This window comes from Aquarana catesbeiana, unplaced genomic scaffold, assembly GCF_042186555.1.
Source record: "Aquarana catesbeiana isolate 2022-GZ unplaced genomic scaffold, ASM4218655v1 unanchor236, whole genome shotgun sequence".
NCBI classification, from domain to species: Eukaryota; Metazoa; Chordata; class Amphibia; order Anura; family Ranidae; genus Aquarana; species Aquarana catesbeiana.
Window position 1 is genome coordinate 2,150,511 of NW_027362664.1, and position 18,087 is coordinate 2,168,597.

An 18,087-nucleotide genomic window follows, 5' to 3' on the forward strand; every position below is an offset into this window, starting at 1 on the left:
ATATAAATAGAATAAAACCCGCGCTATGTGTAACAACTCAAATACCTACAAAAATAACTTATACCGGACTGCTGCTGTAACAAAGGTAAGTATTCCCTTTATCAACTAAAAGAGCATTATGTGTCACAGCGCTGTCCTATTGTGTGTGCACATAAATCATCACAAATACACTAAAATATGTGGAGACATTCATATATAAAGTGCTAGGGGCTCAAATAATATTCTCTGCAGATCTACTGCTTCCACTTTACACCTACTTCATTAATCTTATAATATTTACTGCTTTATTAAATAAAGTAAAAATCTGTGCAAATTCATGTAATCATACAATATTTTGTGCTCAATATAGTGTTCTCTGCAAGTCCACTGATTCCACTTTGCATCTACTTCAATTTATTTATTTTATTTAGAAAAATAAGTTATCCACCAATCAATGAAAAGTTGATAAGATGTAAAGTTCTCGGTGCTCCAAACTGTGCCAGCTGTAGTGTAGCCACGCCTTCTTCCACCTCTTACACACATGATGGTGAGGGCGCCCCCTTAGTAGTGCTTCCCCACTCACCAGAGCAATATGACTCCCAGCTTTTCATCTACCAGAGTCACCAACATCCTTCACACTCTCCTCACCTCCGATGGCAAAGGAACTGGATCCTCCTCGCTCACTCCTGCAAGTCTGCTGCGCTTTCTGTCAGTCTCCCTCCTAGACTCCTCCTCCGACCGCTGTTCCAGCAGGAGCTCCGCCTCTTCATACACACTCAGGGCTCCGCCTCTTCATACACACTCAGAGCTCCGCCTCTTCATACACACTCAGAGCTCCGCCTCTTCATACACACTCAGAGCTCCGCCCCTTCATACACACTTAGAGCTACACCTCTTCATACACACTCAGAGCTCCGCCCCTTCATACACACTCAGGGAGGAGAGAAAGCATAATCCCACATCGGTAACAGGAAATACATTACTTTATTTTTTATTTTATTTTTTTTTATTTATTTTATCATGCAAATCAATTGAAGTTGCTGCATATATTATACAACATTTGTAATACAAAAACTGAGAAGGCATAAAGTATAGTAGTGATATAAACCTTGATGGCCTAGTCCAGCCTACCCCGGTTGGGTTCAAGCTGTAGGACTGGAAGGTCACCACTTTAACTATGCTTCTTACAGTATAAACTATGAGTATGGAAATAATGTTGGGAAGGGAAATTAAAAATAATGAATAACCAAAAAGTAATGAATAACAGAGATATTGCTCTACACCGACTAATTGCTTAGGTGAATGGTCACAATATTTCAGCCTGAAGGGTAAATGTAATATTTACATTCTTTTAGGTAATTGGAGGCTCTGGGAGGGGATATCCAAATTTTTCATTTTTTACTGAAAGTGGTTATGGAGTGGTTTTTATAAGCAGCATTAATTCAAATTGTGCCGGGGTATTCAATCTAGTTATGACAGTAGGTAGATCGGGTGCTTCCGTAGATTTCCAGAGATAAGCTATTGTAAGTCTTGAGGCTATAAAAATGTGGAGCACAATTGTTCTATGTATAGTGGGGTATTTCTCAAGGTCTATATCTAGTAGGGCTGAGGCGGGAGTAAGCGTGGAAAGGTTTCCTGTAATATCTGCTATAAATGATGAGATTGAGTTCCAAAAGCTTTTCAGGGTTTTGGAACTCCAGAGGGTGTGTATAAGATTTCCAGTTTGCTCATTACACCTCCAACAAATGTTGGGTGTGGATGGGTAGATTTTGGATAATTTATACGGGGTTAAATACCACCTGTTAGTTATTTTTTGAGCATTGTCCCCATGTTCTATACACGATGATGATTTATTGATTATTTGGAATGATTTTTTCCACTGGTCCCATGAAAAGTTTTGACCTAAATCTCTTTCCCATTTTAACATGTGAGCATTTTTATTATCTGGATGGGAGGAGAGTATCCCATAGAAAAAGGAAATGCCTTTCTTTGTATGGTCCTCATGATAAGACAGATATTCCCATATTATCGATGGAAATTCTATCACATCATCAGGATTGAAATCTTTTAAACGTTTACACTTTCCAAGCTTACTCCTAATGCCCCGTACACACGGTCAGATTTTCCGATGGAAAATGTCCGATCGGAGCGTGTTGTCGGAAATTCCGACCGTGTGTGGGCTCCATCGGACATTTTTCATCGGATTTTCCGACACACAAAGTTTGAGAGCAGGATATAAAATTTTCCGACAACAAAATCCGTTGTCGGAAATTCCGATTGTGTGTACACAAATCCGACGGACAAAGTGCCACGCATGCTCAGAATAAATAAAGAGATGAAAGCTATTGGCCACTGCCCCATTTATAGTCCCGACGTACGTGTTTTACGTCACCGCGTTCAGAATGAGCCAACATCTGTCGGAAAAAATCCTAGGATTTTGTTGTCGGAATGTTCGAACAAAGTCCGACTGTGTGTACGGGGCATAATAGCTTCCATAAGGTTGAAGGGTAGATTTTTATATAATCTGATTCCCTGTTTGATCCATTCATCTACTGAAAAGCGGATTCTGCAATAGTTAATCATTTCTGTAGGGAGGCATATTTTAGATTTTTTTTTTTTATGTCTAGTTTTAGAAAGTATGTGTTTCCAAGCAAATAATGTAGTTTTAATACTCAGTAGATTTGGAGTGATTACTTTAGGGAGAATGGCTGTAGCTATTACTAGTGCATATAAGTCAGAATTTTTAGTAGATTCTTGTTCTATGTTTAGCCATAATTTATCTTTTTTAGGGTAGAACCGATATTTCATCTGGTCTAAAATGGATGCATAGTAATAGTTCTTGACATCTGGTAGATTCATTCCTCCATTAGCTTTAGTGGTGGTGAGGATTGAGAATGCGACTCTAGGTTTTTTTTCATTTTTTTTATTCATAGGTAGGATGTGACATTTACTTTGATTGATGTTGTAGTATGACACCTCTTTGAATTTATCTAGTGCTGTAATTTTTGATGGTAAAGAAATTTCAGGCTTTGTTAGTGTCAGTATTATGTCATCGGGAAATAAGCCCAATTTGTGTACATCTTGGCTAGGGATGAGTTTCGAGTTCGAGTCGAACTCATGTTCGACTAGAACATCGGCTGTTCGCCAGTTCGCCGAACAGCGAACAATTTGGGGTGTTTGCGGCAAATTCGAAAGCTGCGGAACACCCTTTAAAAGTCTATGGGAGAAATCAAAAGTGCTAATTTTAAAGGCTTATATGCATGGTATTGTCATAAAAAGTGTTTGTATCAATGCAAAAAAAGTTTTAAAAACGGCCATTTTTTCGGGAGCAGTGATTTTAATAATGCTTAAAGTCAAACAATAAAAGTGTAATATTCCTTTAAATTTTGTACCTGGGGGTGTCTATAGTATGCCTGTAAAGGGGCGCATGTTTCCCGTGTTTAGAACAGTCTGACAGCAAAATTACATTTCAAAGGAAAAAAAACGAAAAACTACTCGCGGCTATTAATGAATTGCCGGTCCGACAATACACATAAAAGTTCATTGATAAAAACTGCATGGGATTTCCCCACAGGGGAACCCCGAACCAAAATTTTTTTTAAAAATGGCGTGGGGTCCCCCTAAATTCCATACTAGGTCCTTCAGGTCTGGTATGGATATTAAGGGGAACCCCGCACCAAAATGTTAAAAAAATGACGTAGGGGTCCCCCTCAAAATTTATACAAGACCCTTATCCGAGCACGCAACCTGGCAGGCCACAAGAAAAGAGGGGGGGACGAAAGAGCGCCCCCCTCCTGAACCATACCAGGCCACATGCCCTCAACATTGGGAGGGTGCTTTGGGGTCCGCCCCAAAGCACCTTGTCCCCATGTTGATGAGGACAAGGGCCTCATCCCCACAACCCTTGGCCGGTGGTTGTGGGGGTCTGCGAATCTTGTTTCAGTTTAAGCATTATTAAAATCACTTCTTTAAAAGTTTAAAAGTTTTTAAAACTTTTTTTTGCATTGATACATGTCCCCTGGGGCAGGACCCGGGTCCCCAAACCCTTTTTAGGACAATACCATGCAAATTAGCCTATAAAATGAGCATTTTTGATTTTGAACGTTCGAGTCCAATAGACTTCAATGGGGTTCTAACATTCGTGCAAAGTTTTGGTCTGTTCGCAAGTTCTGGTGCGAACCGAACCGGGGGGTGTTCGGCTCATCCTTAATCTTGGCTAATGGTAATACCTTTGATTTCTGGGGAAGAGCGTGTATATTCTGCTAAAGGTTTTATCGCTAGGGAAAATATTAGTGGGGATAAGGGGCAACCCTGTCTAGTCCCGTTGGTTAAAGAGAAATTTCTAGATAGCATACCTGTTGAGAAAATGTTTGCAGTGGGATGGGTGTATAATGCCATAATGGCAGAGTGTATGAATCCTTGGAAGCCAAATTTGGTTAGAGTTTGTGAAATATATTCCCAATGCATTCTGTCAAATGCTTTTTCAGCATCTAATGCTAGTAGTAGAGAGGGTGTTTTGTCATTGTGTATTAGGTTGATAATATTTAACATCCTTCTTGTGCTGTCGGGTGCTTGCCTACCTTTGACAAAGCCTACTTGGTCGGGTTTCATTAATAAGGGGGTTATATGGACTATTCTATTGGCCAGTATTTTGGCGTATATTTTAAGACCAGAATTTAATAAAGATATGGGTCTATAATTTAAGGGGGACGTGGGGTCTTTTCCTGATTTTGGTAATGTTATTTATATGGCTTCTAGAAGTTCTTTTGAAAAAGTGTTTGAATTTGCTGCTTGGTTAAACAATTTGGGTAGGTATGGGATTAAGGTGTCTTTAACCACTTCAATACCAGGCACTTAGACACCTTCCCTCCCAGACCAATTTTCAGCTTTCAGCGCTGTCGCAATTTGAATGACATTTGCGCGGTCATGCAACACTGTACCCAAACACATTTTTTATCATTTTGTTCCCACAAATAGAGCTTTCTTTTGGTGGTATTTGATCACCTCTGTGGTTTTTATTTTTTGCGCAACAAATAAAAAAAGACCGAAATTTAAAAAAAAAAACAAGTTTTTCTTTGTTTCTGTTAAAATTTTTTGTAAATCAGTACGTTTTCTTCTTCAATGACGGGCACTGATATTGCCGCACTTACGGTCACTGATACGGCGGCACTGATGGGCACCGATGAGGTGGCACCAATGAGGTGACACTGATGAGGTGGCACTGATGATGGGCACTGATAGTCGGCACTGATAGGTGGGACTGATGGGCACTGATAGGTGGCACTGGTATGCGGCACTGATGGGCACTCATAGGTGGCACCGATGGGCACTCATAGGTGGCACTGATGGGCACTCGTAGGTGGCATTGATTGGTACATATGGGTGGCACTGATGGGTACTTATGGGTGGCACTGATAGGTGCCACTGATGGGCACTGATAGGTGGGCACTGATGGGCACAGATGGGCACTGACAGGTGGCAATGATGGGCAATGACAGGTGGCACCGATGACACTGATTGGTGGCACTGATAAAATTTATTGGTGGCATTGCTGGGCATAACTAAAATATAATGGTGCCAATCAGTGCCCATTTGTGGGCACTGATTGGCACAGATTGGGCACATGTGGATGGCCATGGGGTACATACCTGGCCATCCACATGTTGCCCCTTCCCTGGTGGTCCTAGTGGCGATCCCTGGTGGTCCAGTGTGGTGATCTGAGGGGGGGCTGTGCTGATAAACAATCAGCGCACACCCCCCCTGTCAGGAGAACCGCCAATCGGCTCTCCTCTACCCGCATCTGTCAGACACGAGTGAGGAAAAGCCGATCAACGGCTCCTCCTATTGACAGCGTGATCAGCCGTGATTGGACACGGCTGATCACGTGGTAAAGAGCCTCCGCCGGAGGCTCTTTACCAATATCGGTGTAGCGGTGTATCAGGCTGTCGCGCGGCGGCATGTTATCCTGCTGGACGTCATATGACGCCCAGTCAGGATAACGGAACCACTTCCTGGACGTCAATCCACTATAGGGCGGGCGGGAAGTGGTTAAAGGCTGAGTAATATTCTCCTGATAGGCCATCCGCTCCTGGTGCTTTATTTTTTGGTAGTTCGTTTATGACTTTTGAGATTTCTTCATTGGAAATTGGTTTATTAAGCTGATCTAGAGATATGGGGTCGATGGAGGGGAGATGAACGTTTTCTAAAAATGCTTTAATTTTGTTGGTGTCAGGTTGAGGGGTATTTTTGTCATCTTTTAAGTTATATAACGCTTCATAGTATTGTGCAAATGTGTCTACAATTTCTTGTGGGTTGATTATTACTTTGTTTGAGTTGTGGTGGATTAGTTTAGGAATGTTATTTTTTTGTTGATGTTGGCGCAGTTGAGAAGCTAGTAGTTTACTCGCTTTGTTTCCTTGAGAGTAATATTTCAAATTTAATTTTTTTAAATATTTAACGTGATCAGCAATTAGAGCAAATCTGAGTTCAGCTCTTAGATTACTAAGTTGGCATTATAAATTTAAGTCTTGGGGCTTTTTTTTATGTAGTTCTTCCAAATTGGATTTAGAATAGTATTTATTTTATTGTTCCTACTTTTTTTTTTCCTGGTGGTTATTTGTATTAGCAGGCCTCTGGCGTAGGCTTTGTGAGAGCACCATAGTGTAGAATTATTAACAGAGTCTTTATCATTCAGTACAAAAAATTCCTCTAGGCTTTTTTCATCACAGACCGATACCTCTCCTGGGATAGAATAAATGTGTTATTTCTCCATAAATGATTATTGGGGCAGATTTGGTTTGATTTAATTTCTAGTGTAATTGGTGCGTGGTCTGACCACGTTAAATTGTGAATGTTAGCATTGGTTATTTTTGGGAGGAGATATTTGTCTGTGATGAAATAGTCTATCCTGGAATATGATTTGTGAACGTTGGAAAAAAAAGTGAAGTCTTTTTCTGTGGTGTGTAAACATCTCCAGGGATCATATATATCTTCGGCTGAGAAGATGTTGGCCAGTCCTCTTCTAGGATTCTTCCCTTTCTTGGATGTGTCCATGTACAGGTCCATTGGAGCATTAAGGTCTCCACAAATAATGAGGTGTCCTTTCTGTATTTTCTTTGTTTTCTTGATCACTTTCTTGATGAATTGGTGAGGGTTTTTGTTGGGAACATATATGTTGACTATTGTGTATACCGTGTTGTCAATTGAAGCTACCAGAATTATGAATCTTCCTTGGGTATCAGTTTTGATATCAATTTGTTGAAAGGAAACTGTGTCTTTTATAGCTGTAATCACTCCTTTTTTTATTTAATATAACTGGAAAAGAAAATTTTTGGAAATTTATGGTGTTTGAATTTTGGTGGGTTATCCTTTGTAAAGTGCGATTCTTGGATACAAATGACGTCGCTTCCCGAATTTAATGGCTTCTGACCATAGAGATCTCTGTTTGAATGGGCTATTTAGGCCCTTCACATTCATTGACATGAGTTTAAGAGTCATTACTGGTATAAGGGTGGATGCTGAGGTGTAGTATCATATTTGTATATTGTTGATTGCTGAAATGTGGAAAAACACAACTTGACGGTGCAGTTATACTTTTCCTCCAGTAGATGGAGGTGTTGTATTAAGTAAAGTATATAAGTGAAAAAAACATAGGGAAAGTCATTTAACAAAATGAAGTAAAAACATGAAAAAAAGAAGTGGAGTTGTGATGGAACTCCAGTGTACAGTAACATGAACTCCTAGTCAGGGGGTTGTCGGGATTAGTGCAGAATTCCCCGAGGTCTGGCTTCCCTAAGCTTCATTAGAAACCTGAGGTTTAAACTTGGAAGGAACTTGTGGTTGTACAAATTATTTAAAAGTGTTGGACTTTCTCTTTTTTCTAAATCTTGCCCTTTTAGGATTTTTTGTTCCAGTCTTGAGATTGGTCAAGGGGTATTAGTATCCATTCTGTTGTTCTCTATGTTGGGGTTTAACCCCCAAGAACATAGTATTTTCAGGCCTTGGTCCAGGCTGTTGATTGAGTAAGAGGTACCTTTGTAGTCCACAAGTAGTTTTGTGGGAAATCCCCATTTATAAATCACACTGTGGTTACGCAGGATCTTCATAATTGAGTTTAGGTTTTTGCCAGCTAAGATTGTGGCTTGAGATAGGTCTGAGTACAGGATTATACCTGCGTAGGGGTCAGGGAGAGGTGAGTGGCGGCGTGCATATTGCATGAGTTGATCTTTTACTCCAAAAAAATGAATTCTGGCTATGATATCTCTCGGTAGTTTCTCAGCAATATGATGCGGTTTAGGCAATCTGTGGGCTCTATCAATTTCCAGCTCTTGTTGTGGAATTGATGGAATTAGCTCTGCAATCATTTTTTTAATGAAGCATTTCAGATCCGCTGGTTTCACATTTTCTGGTATTCCTCTGAATTTTATATTATTTCTCCTACTTCTGTCTTCAATGAATGTAGTTTGACTGTAGTTCAAAGTGGGAGTACACTAGATCGTTGTGTGCTGAGGTAAAGTCGCACATCTTATTTTCCATATAGTCCACTCTTTCACCCAGTGCCTCAATCTCTACCTTAGATTTATGCATAAAGTTTATCATATCATGCTGTAGAGCACCCCTTAGAGACATTATCATATCTTTGATAGTTGTGTCTAGTATGGGATGCCCTGCTGTTGGTATGGCATTTAGTTTATCATCATAAGGGTTGCATTCTAGAGTGTAATTGTGGTCTGAGGGAGCTTTGGTGGTTTTACCTTCATTAGAAGAGATTCTTCTTCTTTGTTTCACTGGGCTCAGAATATCATCCTGGGAATCAGTGTTGCTGTGGCACTGTGGGGTAAAGTCCTTGTCTCCTTCTTGTTCTGAGCCTGCAGCATGTTTCTCTGTGTTGCAGGGAGGGGAGGGGCTGGTGCCATCTTGGTCTCTCTGTATACCGGCCGGGCTACAGAAAGCATTTAATTTGCAGGGTCCCTCTCTCCTTTTCCACTTGGCTGACATGATCCTCGTGTTCCCGCTGATCTCCAGTGGAGGTATATAACTCTCAGGGCTTACAAGTCGCTTTGAAGTCCGCTCAGGAGAGTCTGTGATAGAGGAGCTCCCTTACAGTGCAGCCATTCACTTCCTCGGCTGACCACGCCCCTGGGGAGTTATGTTTTTAACTTTGCCCTGTTATACAGGAATGGTTATTATGAGAAGTTTCTTGGGGCTGCAATTCCTCTGAACTCCACAAGATGGTGATCTTACTTCTACCCAGACAGGAAGTCTCTATGGAAAACAGGAAGTGATGTCAGGTACAGACAGGAAGTTCCGGGTGAGAGGTGAGTCGGGAGGAAGTAGAGAGAAGACATTGCTGGAAGTGGCAGCAGACGAGGTAATAAGATCTTATTTTCTATTTACACCCAGTAACCCCCCGTCATGTCCGTCCTCTTCCTCCATAGTCACTGTGATGTCTTTTATCTCCAGCAGATGATGATACACACATATATAGTGTGGAAACCTCGATTAACCCCTTCAGGGTTAGAACATTTCCCCACTTATGGGGCCGGAACATTTTCTTCATTTTGGAGATAAATTCTAGTAATATGTTCCTCTAAACAAACATCACTGACAATAAATAGACAAGACAATGACCATCCTGACCATACATGGCCTACAAAGGACAATTATTACACTACACAGGCTGTTGGTCTCTGATGGTCCTCTCACCCCACCTGCACATACTTTTCTCACCTCCTTAAAGGAGAAGTCCAGCTTGAAATCTCTTGGCTGGGCTTCTCCTATGGGTTACAGGAGTGCAATTTGTTTTGCACTTTTGTGATCTGTTTTCAGCAGAGAGCGGGATGAAGTCCTCTCTCTGATGACATCACTGGAATCAGTCCAGGCACCGCATCATCACCACAATGAAGTCTGGATCTTCCAGGTCCCTGGACTGATGGCCATCTCAGCCTCTCAGCGAGCCACTGAGAGACTGAGACGGGCGCTCCCCACCCCTCCACATCTCCAGTGAGTGCGGGGGGCAGAGCTGTGAGAACCGAGCCATCGCAGATGTTAGATCGATCGGTTCTCAGTGAAGAGGCGCCGGGGGACCGATGCTGCATCCACCTAGGTAAGTATGAATCTGAAAGAAAAAAAATCATACTTCTCTTTTAAAGACCTTCTGCCAGCAAGTGAAGGAAGCCTTCACCTCACCATTTCACCGTTCTAGAAATATGTTACAGGATACAAAATAGACCAAGAGAACAAACCCCTCCCCCCTGCTGTCCTCCTACCAGCACTGAAATAAAAATCACACACCAGTAATGTGCACTACAAGGTCCAGCCCAACAGACAGCAGTCTATGGTAACAGCATGACGAGGACAAATGCTCATTCTAACATACAAGGGTCCTGCAGCTTGCCAGATAAAGACCTCTTTAACGGAAACAGGCAATTACAACACGCTGGACAAGATCTCAGAAGAAACTACACTCCGAACTCTTCAAAACCACATTATCAAACAAAATAGCAATGCTAAACTTAAACCACTCAACTGAACAAACACTCAACTCCTTAAACAAGGCATTACTACAAACAGCAGACTCAGTGGCTCCAAAACGTAGAACACACATCTGCAAAACAAACTCTGGATGGTTTAATGGCACTCTTACTTTACTAAAGCAGGAACGCAGAAGAGCTGAAAGAGCCTGGAGAAGAAACTCCACCATGGAAAACCACACAGACTACAAAGAACTCACGGAGAAATATCACAAAGCAATCTTCAAAGCAAAAAAGGAACATTTCTCAAACACCATCTCAACAGCCTTAAACCACCCTCGGGAACTCTTCAAAATAGTCACCAAGATTATGAACCCTACCTGCCTAGAGCCCCCAGGAAACGAAACCCAAGAATTCTGCAATGAGTTATCGGATTTTTTTATTCGACAAAATCAACAACATCCGGAAAACAATTCAACAGAAAAAAACAACCAACCTCATTCAACTAAAGCAAAAAGAAAAAATCGATATGATCATCACACAAGCACTGAATTTTTCGCTGATCCCAATCACCACTGACACCACCAAAAACATCATCAGAAGCCTCAGAGACAGCATATCACCAAACGACATCATTCCCACAAAACTCCTGAAAGAATGTTCCGACATCTTGGCTCCTACTATAACACACCTCATAAACCAGTCGTTCAAAGAAAGGACTGTTCCAATCGCCCTCAAACATGGCATCATCAAACCCCTCCTAAAGAAACCCAACCTCGACCCTAAGGACCCTATCGCAGACCGATAACAAGCCTTAACACCATCTCCAAGATTATCGAGAAAGCAGTAGTACAACAGCTACAACACCTACTGGACACACACAAACTCCTGGACCCTCTGCAACCAGGCTTCCGCCCAGGCCATGGCACAGAAACAGCACTTCTCAAAATATGGGGCGACGCCCTCAAAGCAGCTGATGCTGGAGAATCATGTCTCCTGGTACTGTTGGACCTCAGTGCAGCGTTCGATACAGTGGACCACAATACTCTACTCATCCGCCTCACAGAAGTAGCAGGAGTCATAGATTCAGATCTATAATGGTTCGCATCCTTCTTAGGAAATCGCTCTCAAACAGTGAAACTAGGAGTTTTCACCTCTGAAACCCGCGCAATCTCTTGTGAAGTCCCTCAAGGTTCAACCTTGTCACCAGTGCTCTTCAACATCTACATCCGCCCACTCCTCAAAATCATCAGAAAATCGGACCTCTGCTTCCACTCTTACGCTGATGATACCCAACTCTACTTTCCCATCACTGGAGAAAAAGACCATCATCAGCGACTAGAAAAATGCCTCACTTTATTAGACGACTGGATGACCACTAGCTCTCTTAAACTCAATGGATCAAAAACAGAGCTTCTTCTCCTACACGCAAACCAAAATTCCAAAACTAAGACCCCATGGACACCACCCACCATCTTTGGACAGACCATCTCTCCAAGCACCAAAACCAAGAGTCTCGGAGTCATTTTTGACTCAGAAATGTCAATGGATGCACAAATAGGATCAGTAGTCAGCGGATCTCACATCTCCTCAGCCTGCTACGTAGACTCATCCCCTTTGTCCCAGAAGAGGACAAAGCAGCAGTAGTTGGAACAATCATCAATTCCAGACTCGACTACTCAAACTCCCTCTACATAGGACTACCCCAATATCAGCTTGCGCGCTTACAACTCATCCAGAACATGGCAGCAAGACTTTTAACAGGAAAAAAACCTGGGAATCCATCTCCCCTTCCCTGAGGAGCCTACATTAGCTAACCGTAAAGAATCAAATCACTTTCAAGACCCTCTGCCTCACCCATAAATGTGTACAAGGAAACGCTCCTCAATACCTATGCGTGAAAATAAAACGCTACACACCCAATCGCATTCTTCGATCTTCTAACCAAAACCTCCTCCTTATTCCAAAACCCCGCTACAAAACAAAGGGAGAACGAAGATTCGCAGTCCAAGGACCACGGCTATGGAATGCTCTACCTACTCACATTCGCATGGAAGAAAACCATGCCTTCAGAAAGAAACTCAAGACCTACCTCTTCTAAGAAGCTGGACAACACAGGACGGATCTAGCACCTTGAGGCGATTCAGTTCGCATTTGCATTGCTATACAAATCAATCATTCATTCATTTATCCTTCATCTCTCATGGCTTTAACATACTCGCCATAACAGAAACCTGGCTTCAAAATTTTGACTCAGCTTCTCCCGCTGCCCTATCCCATGGTGGCCTCCATTGGACTCACTCCCCCAGACCCAACAGACAGAAAGGAGGTGGAGTTGGCTTCCTTCTATCCCCACAAAGCACCTTCCAAGTCCTTCCTATCCCTCCCTCTCTTGTTTCGAGATGCACTGTATTCGTCTGTTTTCTCCCATTTCGCTGAGGATTGCAGCAATTTATCGGCTTCCTGGACCAGTATCGCACTTTCTTGATGACTTTGCTGCCTGGCTACCCTACTTTCTCTCCTCTGAAATACCCACGATCATTCTTGGTGACTTCAACATTCCTGTCAATGTTAACAGCCCAACTACAGCTAAACTTCTCAATTTAACCTCATCTTTTGACCTAACCCAATGGACACATACTTCCACTCACTGCAACGGTAATACCCTTGACCTTGTATTTTCCCATCTCTGCAACCCTGGCAACCTTACCAACACCCCCTTTCGTCTCTCTGATCACAACCTCATTACCTTCACTGTAGCCTTGCCTCCAACCACCCATCCCTCCAAGCATTAAACGATTACTTGTAGGAACCTTCACCACTTTAACCCTTCTCTTCTCTATTCTGCTACTGACCACCTATATGACATGATCTCTCCCCTGTCCTGTCCTGACCTGACCACCTCTGTCTACAACAGTTCACTCTCATCATCGCTAGATGCACTTGCTCCTCTAACCACATGCAGAATCAGGCCCCAACCATTACAACCCTGGTAAACTGACAACACTAGAAATCTCAAGAGACATTGCCGTGCTCTTGAATGACGGTGGCGTAAAACCAAATGCCTGCAAGACTTCACCCTATATAAATCTGCCCTTCTAAAATACAATTCCTGCCTCCATGCTGCCAAGCAAGCCTACTTTGTCTCTCTTAATAATTCTTTGTCATCCAGTCCCCGTCGGCTCTTCTCAACCTTTAACTCTTTGCTTCGTCCCCCACTCCCTCTACCCACTAAGTCACTCACTGCCCAAGAGATTGCCAATCACTTCAAAGACAAGGTTGATGCAATTCGTGAGGACACCTCCACTGTGCGTACGTCTTCCCCACCCAACATACCTTGCCTAACAGTACTCTCCTCTTTTGAACTGGCTACTACTGAAGAGGTTACAAAACTTTTCTCGGATTCCCACCTAACCAATTGTCCCCTGGATCCTGTTCCCTCACAACTACTATGGTCACCCTCTTCTTCTAACCTATGCTCCCTCCCTCACATCTTCAATCTCTCCCTCTCTAGTGGCACCTTCCCCTCCCCTCTAAAACATGCGCAGATCACTCCCATACTTAAAAAGCCCTCACTGGACCCCACCAACCTGAACAACTTAAGACCCATCTCATTGCTCCCATTCACCTCTAAACTTCTAGAACGCTTAGTCTACAACCGTCTTAGCTTCTACCTCAGTGAAAATAACCTTCTTGACCCCTTACAGTCTGGCGTTTGCTCACAGCACTCCACAGAAACTGCCTTACTGAAACTCACTAACGATTTACTGCTAAACCCATCAGCCACTACTCCATACTTCTACTACCTGACCTCTCTGCGGCCTTTGATACTGTTGACCACACGCTCCTTCTCAATAAACTTCATTCCATTGGCCTCCAAGATTCTGCTCTATTCTGGTTCTCTGCCTACCTATCACAGAGCTCCTTCAGTTACCTACAACTACAACTCCAACACAAGTCTACTCCTCTCCGTTGCCCCTTTCTGTGGGAGTTCCCCATAGCTCTGTTCTTGGACTTCCTTCTCCTCTCTATCTACACCTCCTCCCTTGGTCACTTTATAACCACCCACGCCATGACTTCCAATACCACTTATATGCCGATGACACCCAAATCTATCTGTCTACTCCTCACCTCACTTCTTCAGTCTCCTCTCGCAATACTAACTTACAAACTGACATATCAGCATGGATGTCACACCACTTCCTTAAACTAAATCTCTCTAAAACCAAGCTATTAATATTCCCCCGCCGCCCGTGCCCCCCTCCATGACTTTTCCATCAAAATCAACAATGCAACCATCAGTCCCTCCCCTCATGCCAGGGTACTGGGTGTAATCCTAGACTCTGACTTGTCCTTTTAGCCTCAAATCCAATCGTTGTCAAAAGTTTGTAGAATTCACCTCCGTAACATCTCTAAAGTTTGCCCCTTTTTAACGAATGAAACCATCAAGCTCCTCATTCACTCCCTTGTTATCTCTCACCTTGACTATTGCAACTCCCTTCTCATTGGCCTGCCTCTCCATAGTCTCCTCCCCTCTTCAGTCTATCATGAATTCTGCTGCCAGACTTATCCACCTTACCAACCACTCAATGTCTGCCAATCCTCTCCTCCAATCCCTACACTGGCTCCCAATCAGTGTCCACCAACCCTCTCTTCCAGTCCCTACACTGGCTCCCAATCGCCCAGCAAATTAAGTTCAAAATCTATCACATGGGATGTTTACATTCATTATAGACCCCAGATCTCTGAATAAAGAGCACCTGGCACCTCCTATTACTGTCACATGGGATGTTTACATTCATTATAGACCCCAGATATCTCCATAAAGTGGACCTGTCACCATCTATTACCGTCACATGAGATGTTTACATTCATTATAGACCCCAGATCTCTGAATAAAGAGGACCTGTCACTGTCTATTACTGTCACATGGGATGTTTACATTCCTTGTGACAGCAATAAAAGTGATAATAAAATAAAAATAAAAGGACAGTGTAAAACTAAAAACATTAAATCTGCAGAATGTTGGCACCTGATATCAACTATCGGCCTGAAATGCAGCCGAAAAATTGGTATCGGTATCAGCCCTGAAAAAACTATATCAGTCGACCCCTAATCCACATCCTATTATTGTGAGACCAATACCATCCAAATAATTCTTATTTTTATTTCCCAAAGTTATCCGTCTACAAAGAGACCTGTATAGATCAAATGACGGGACCAATGAGGATGGAGGAGGACCGGAGTCACATGACTGAGATGATACTAAACTTCACCTTGGAGATCATCTACCTGCTGACCGGAGAGGTGAGGAGGATTCTGGGAGGTCACATGACATCACTCTTATCTCTATTAATAAAACACAGACCTGACCGGAGAGGTGAGGAGGATTCTGGGAGGTCACATGACATCACTCTTATCTCTATTAATAAAACACAGACCTGACCGGAGAGGTGAGGAGGATTCTGGGAGGTCACATGACATCACTCTTATCTCTATTAATAAAACACAGACCTGACCGGAGAGGTGAGGAGGATTCTGGGAGGTCACATGACATCACTCTTATCTCTATTAATAAAACACAGACCTGACCGGAGAGGTGAGGAGGATTCTGGGAGGTCACATGACATCACTCTTATCTCTATTAATAAAACACAGACCTGACCGGAGAGGTGAGGAGGATTCTGGGAGGTCACATGACATCACTCTTATCTCTATTAATAAAACACAGACCTGACCGGAGAGGTGAGGAGGATTCTGGGAGGTCACATGACATCACTCTTATCTCTATTAATAAAACAGACCTGACCGGAGAGGTGAGGAGGATTCTGGGAGGTCACATGACATCACTCTTATTTCTATTAATAAAACACAGACCTGACCGGAGAGGTGAGGAGGATTTTGGGAGGTCACATGACATCACTCTTATCTCTATTAATAAAACACAGACCTGACCGGAGAGGTGAGGAGGATTCTGGGAGGTCACATGACATCACTCTTATCTCTATTAATAAAACACAGACCTGACCGGAGAGGTGAGGAGGATTCTGGGAGGTCACATGACATCACTCTTATCTCTATTAATAAAACAGACCTGACCGGAGAGGTGAGGAGGATTCTGGGAGGTCACATGACATCACTCTTATTTCTATTAATAAAACACAGACCTGACCGGAGAGGTGAGGAGGATTTTGGGAGGTCACATGACATCACTCTTATCTCTATTAATAAAACACAGACCTGACCGGAGAGGTGAGGAGGATTCTGGGAGGTCACATGACATCACTCTTATCTCTATTAATAAAACACAGACCTGACCGGAGAGGTGAGGAGGATTCTGGGAGGTCACATGACATCACTCTTATCTCTATTAATAAAACAGACCTGACCGGAGAGGTGAGGAGGATTCTGGGAGGTCACATGACATCACTCTTATTTCTATTAATAAAACACAGACCTGACCGGAGAGGTGAGGAGGATTTTGGGAGGTCACATGGCATCACTCTTATCTCTATTAATAAAACACAGACCTGACCGGAGAGGTGAGGAGGATTCTGGGAGGTCACATGACATCACTCTTATCTCTATTAATAAAACACAGACCTGACCGGAGAGGTGAGGAGGATTCTGGGAGGTCACATGACATCACTCTTATCTCTATGAATAAAATGCTGACCTGAACGGAGAGGTGTGGAGGATTCTGGGAGGTTACATGACATTGCTCCTTTTATTTCTATTAATAAAACACAGACCTGACTGGAGAAGTGAGGAGGATTCTGGGAGGTCACATGACATTGCTCCTTTTATCTCTATTAATAAAACACAGACCTGACCGGAGAGGTGAGGAGGATTCTGGGATTCTAACATGATATTCCTATTGGTTCCTCAATACAGAGATTTCCTCTTGTGAAGTCAGGTGATCATATGACCATCACAGTGCCTCCATGTGACTCCCTAAATCCTGAGAGACACAACATGCAGAAGATTCTAGAAGTCACCAAGAAGATGATGGAGCTGCTGACAGGAGAGGTGAGCGGTGCTGGGAATTCTGGGACATTATCCAGTAACAGACAAGGGATGTGTCTGGATGGTGACTGTATCATTGTGTGTGTCAGGTTCCTATAAGGTGTCAGGATGTCACTGTCTATTTCTCCATGGAGGAGTGGGAGTATTTAGAAGGACACAAGGATCTCTACAAGGACGTCATGATGGACAATCAGCCGCCCCTCACATCACCGAGTAAAAGGAGACTTTATTGTAAAGGAGAGAGCAGTACGGAGGGTCCACCTAGATCCCCCATCATCTGATAAACACATAGAAACAATGTATTCAGTCAGTTTGTGTGTTTCCTACAGATGGATCCAGTAATGGGAACCCACCAGAGAGATGTCCCCATTCTCTGTATTCCCGGGATTCCACACAGGAAGATCACAACTATCCAAAACATTATTAGTTAGAAGAATAACACTTATTGGTAGTTAAAGGAGAAGAACAGCCAAAGCTTGTTTGGCTGTGTTTCTCCTTTGGATCACAAAAGTGCAGTTCCTTCTGCACTACTGTGATACATTTTCAGCTGACAGCTGTCTGAAGTCCGCTGTTGGCTGACATCATAGAGCCGGCCAAGGCTCAGTCAAGA

At 42.9% G+C, this 18,087-nt stretch overlaps 2 protein-coding genes across 5 annotated transcripts in view; both read left to right on the forward strand.

Moving 5' to 3' along the window:
• Positions 1-18,087, forward strand: part of LOC141121958 (uncharacterized) — a 266,794-nt gene that overhangs the window by 25,825 nt on the left and 222,882 nt on the right. The gene's annotated exons all lie outside the window — the stretch shown is intronic.
• LOC141121992 (oocyte zinc finger protein XlCOF8.4-like) lies at positions 9,152-17,904 on the forward strand. Its single transcript, XM_073611776.1, has 5 exons — positions 9,152-9,349; positions 15,630-15,758; positions 17,346-17,480; positions 17,567-17,690; positions 17,807-17,904. Exons 1-5 carry the CDS (start codon positions 9,263-9,265, stop codon positions 17,902-17,904), a joined length of 573 nt encoding a protein of 190 aa, XP_073467877.1. The 5' UTR covers positions 9,152-9,262.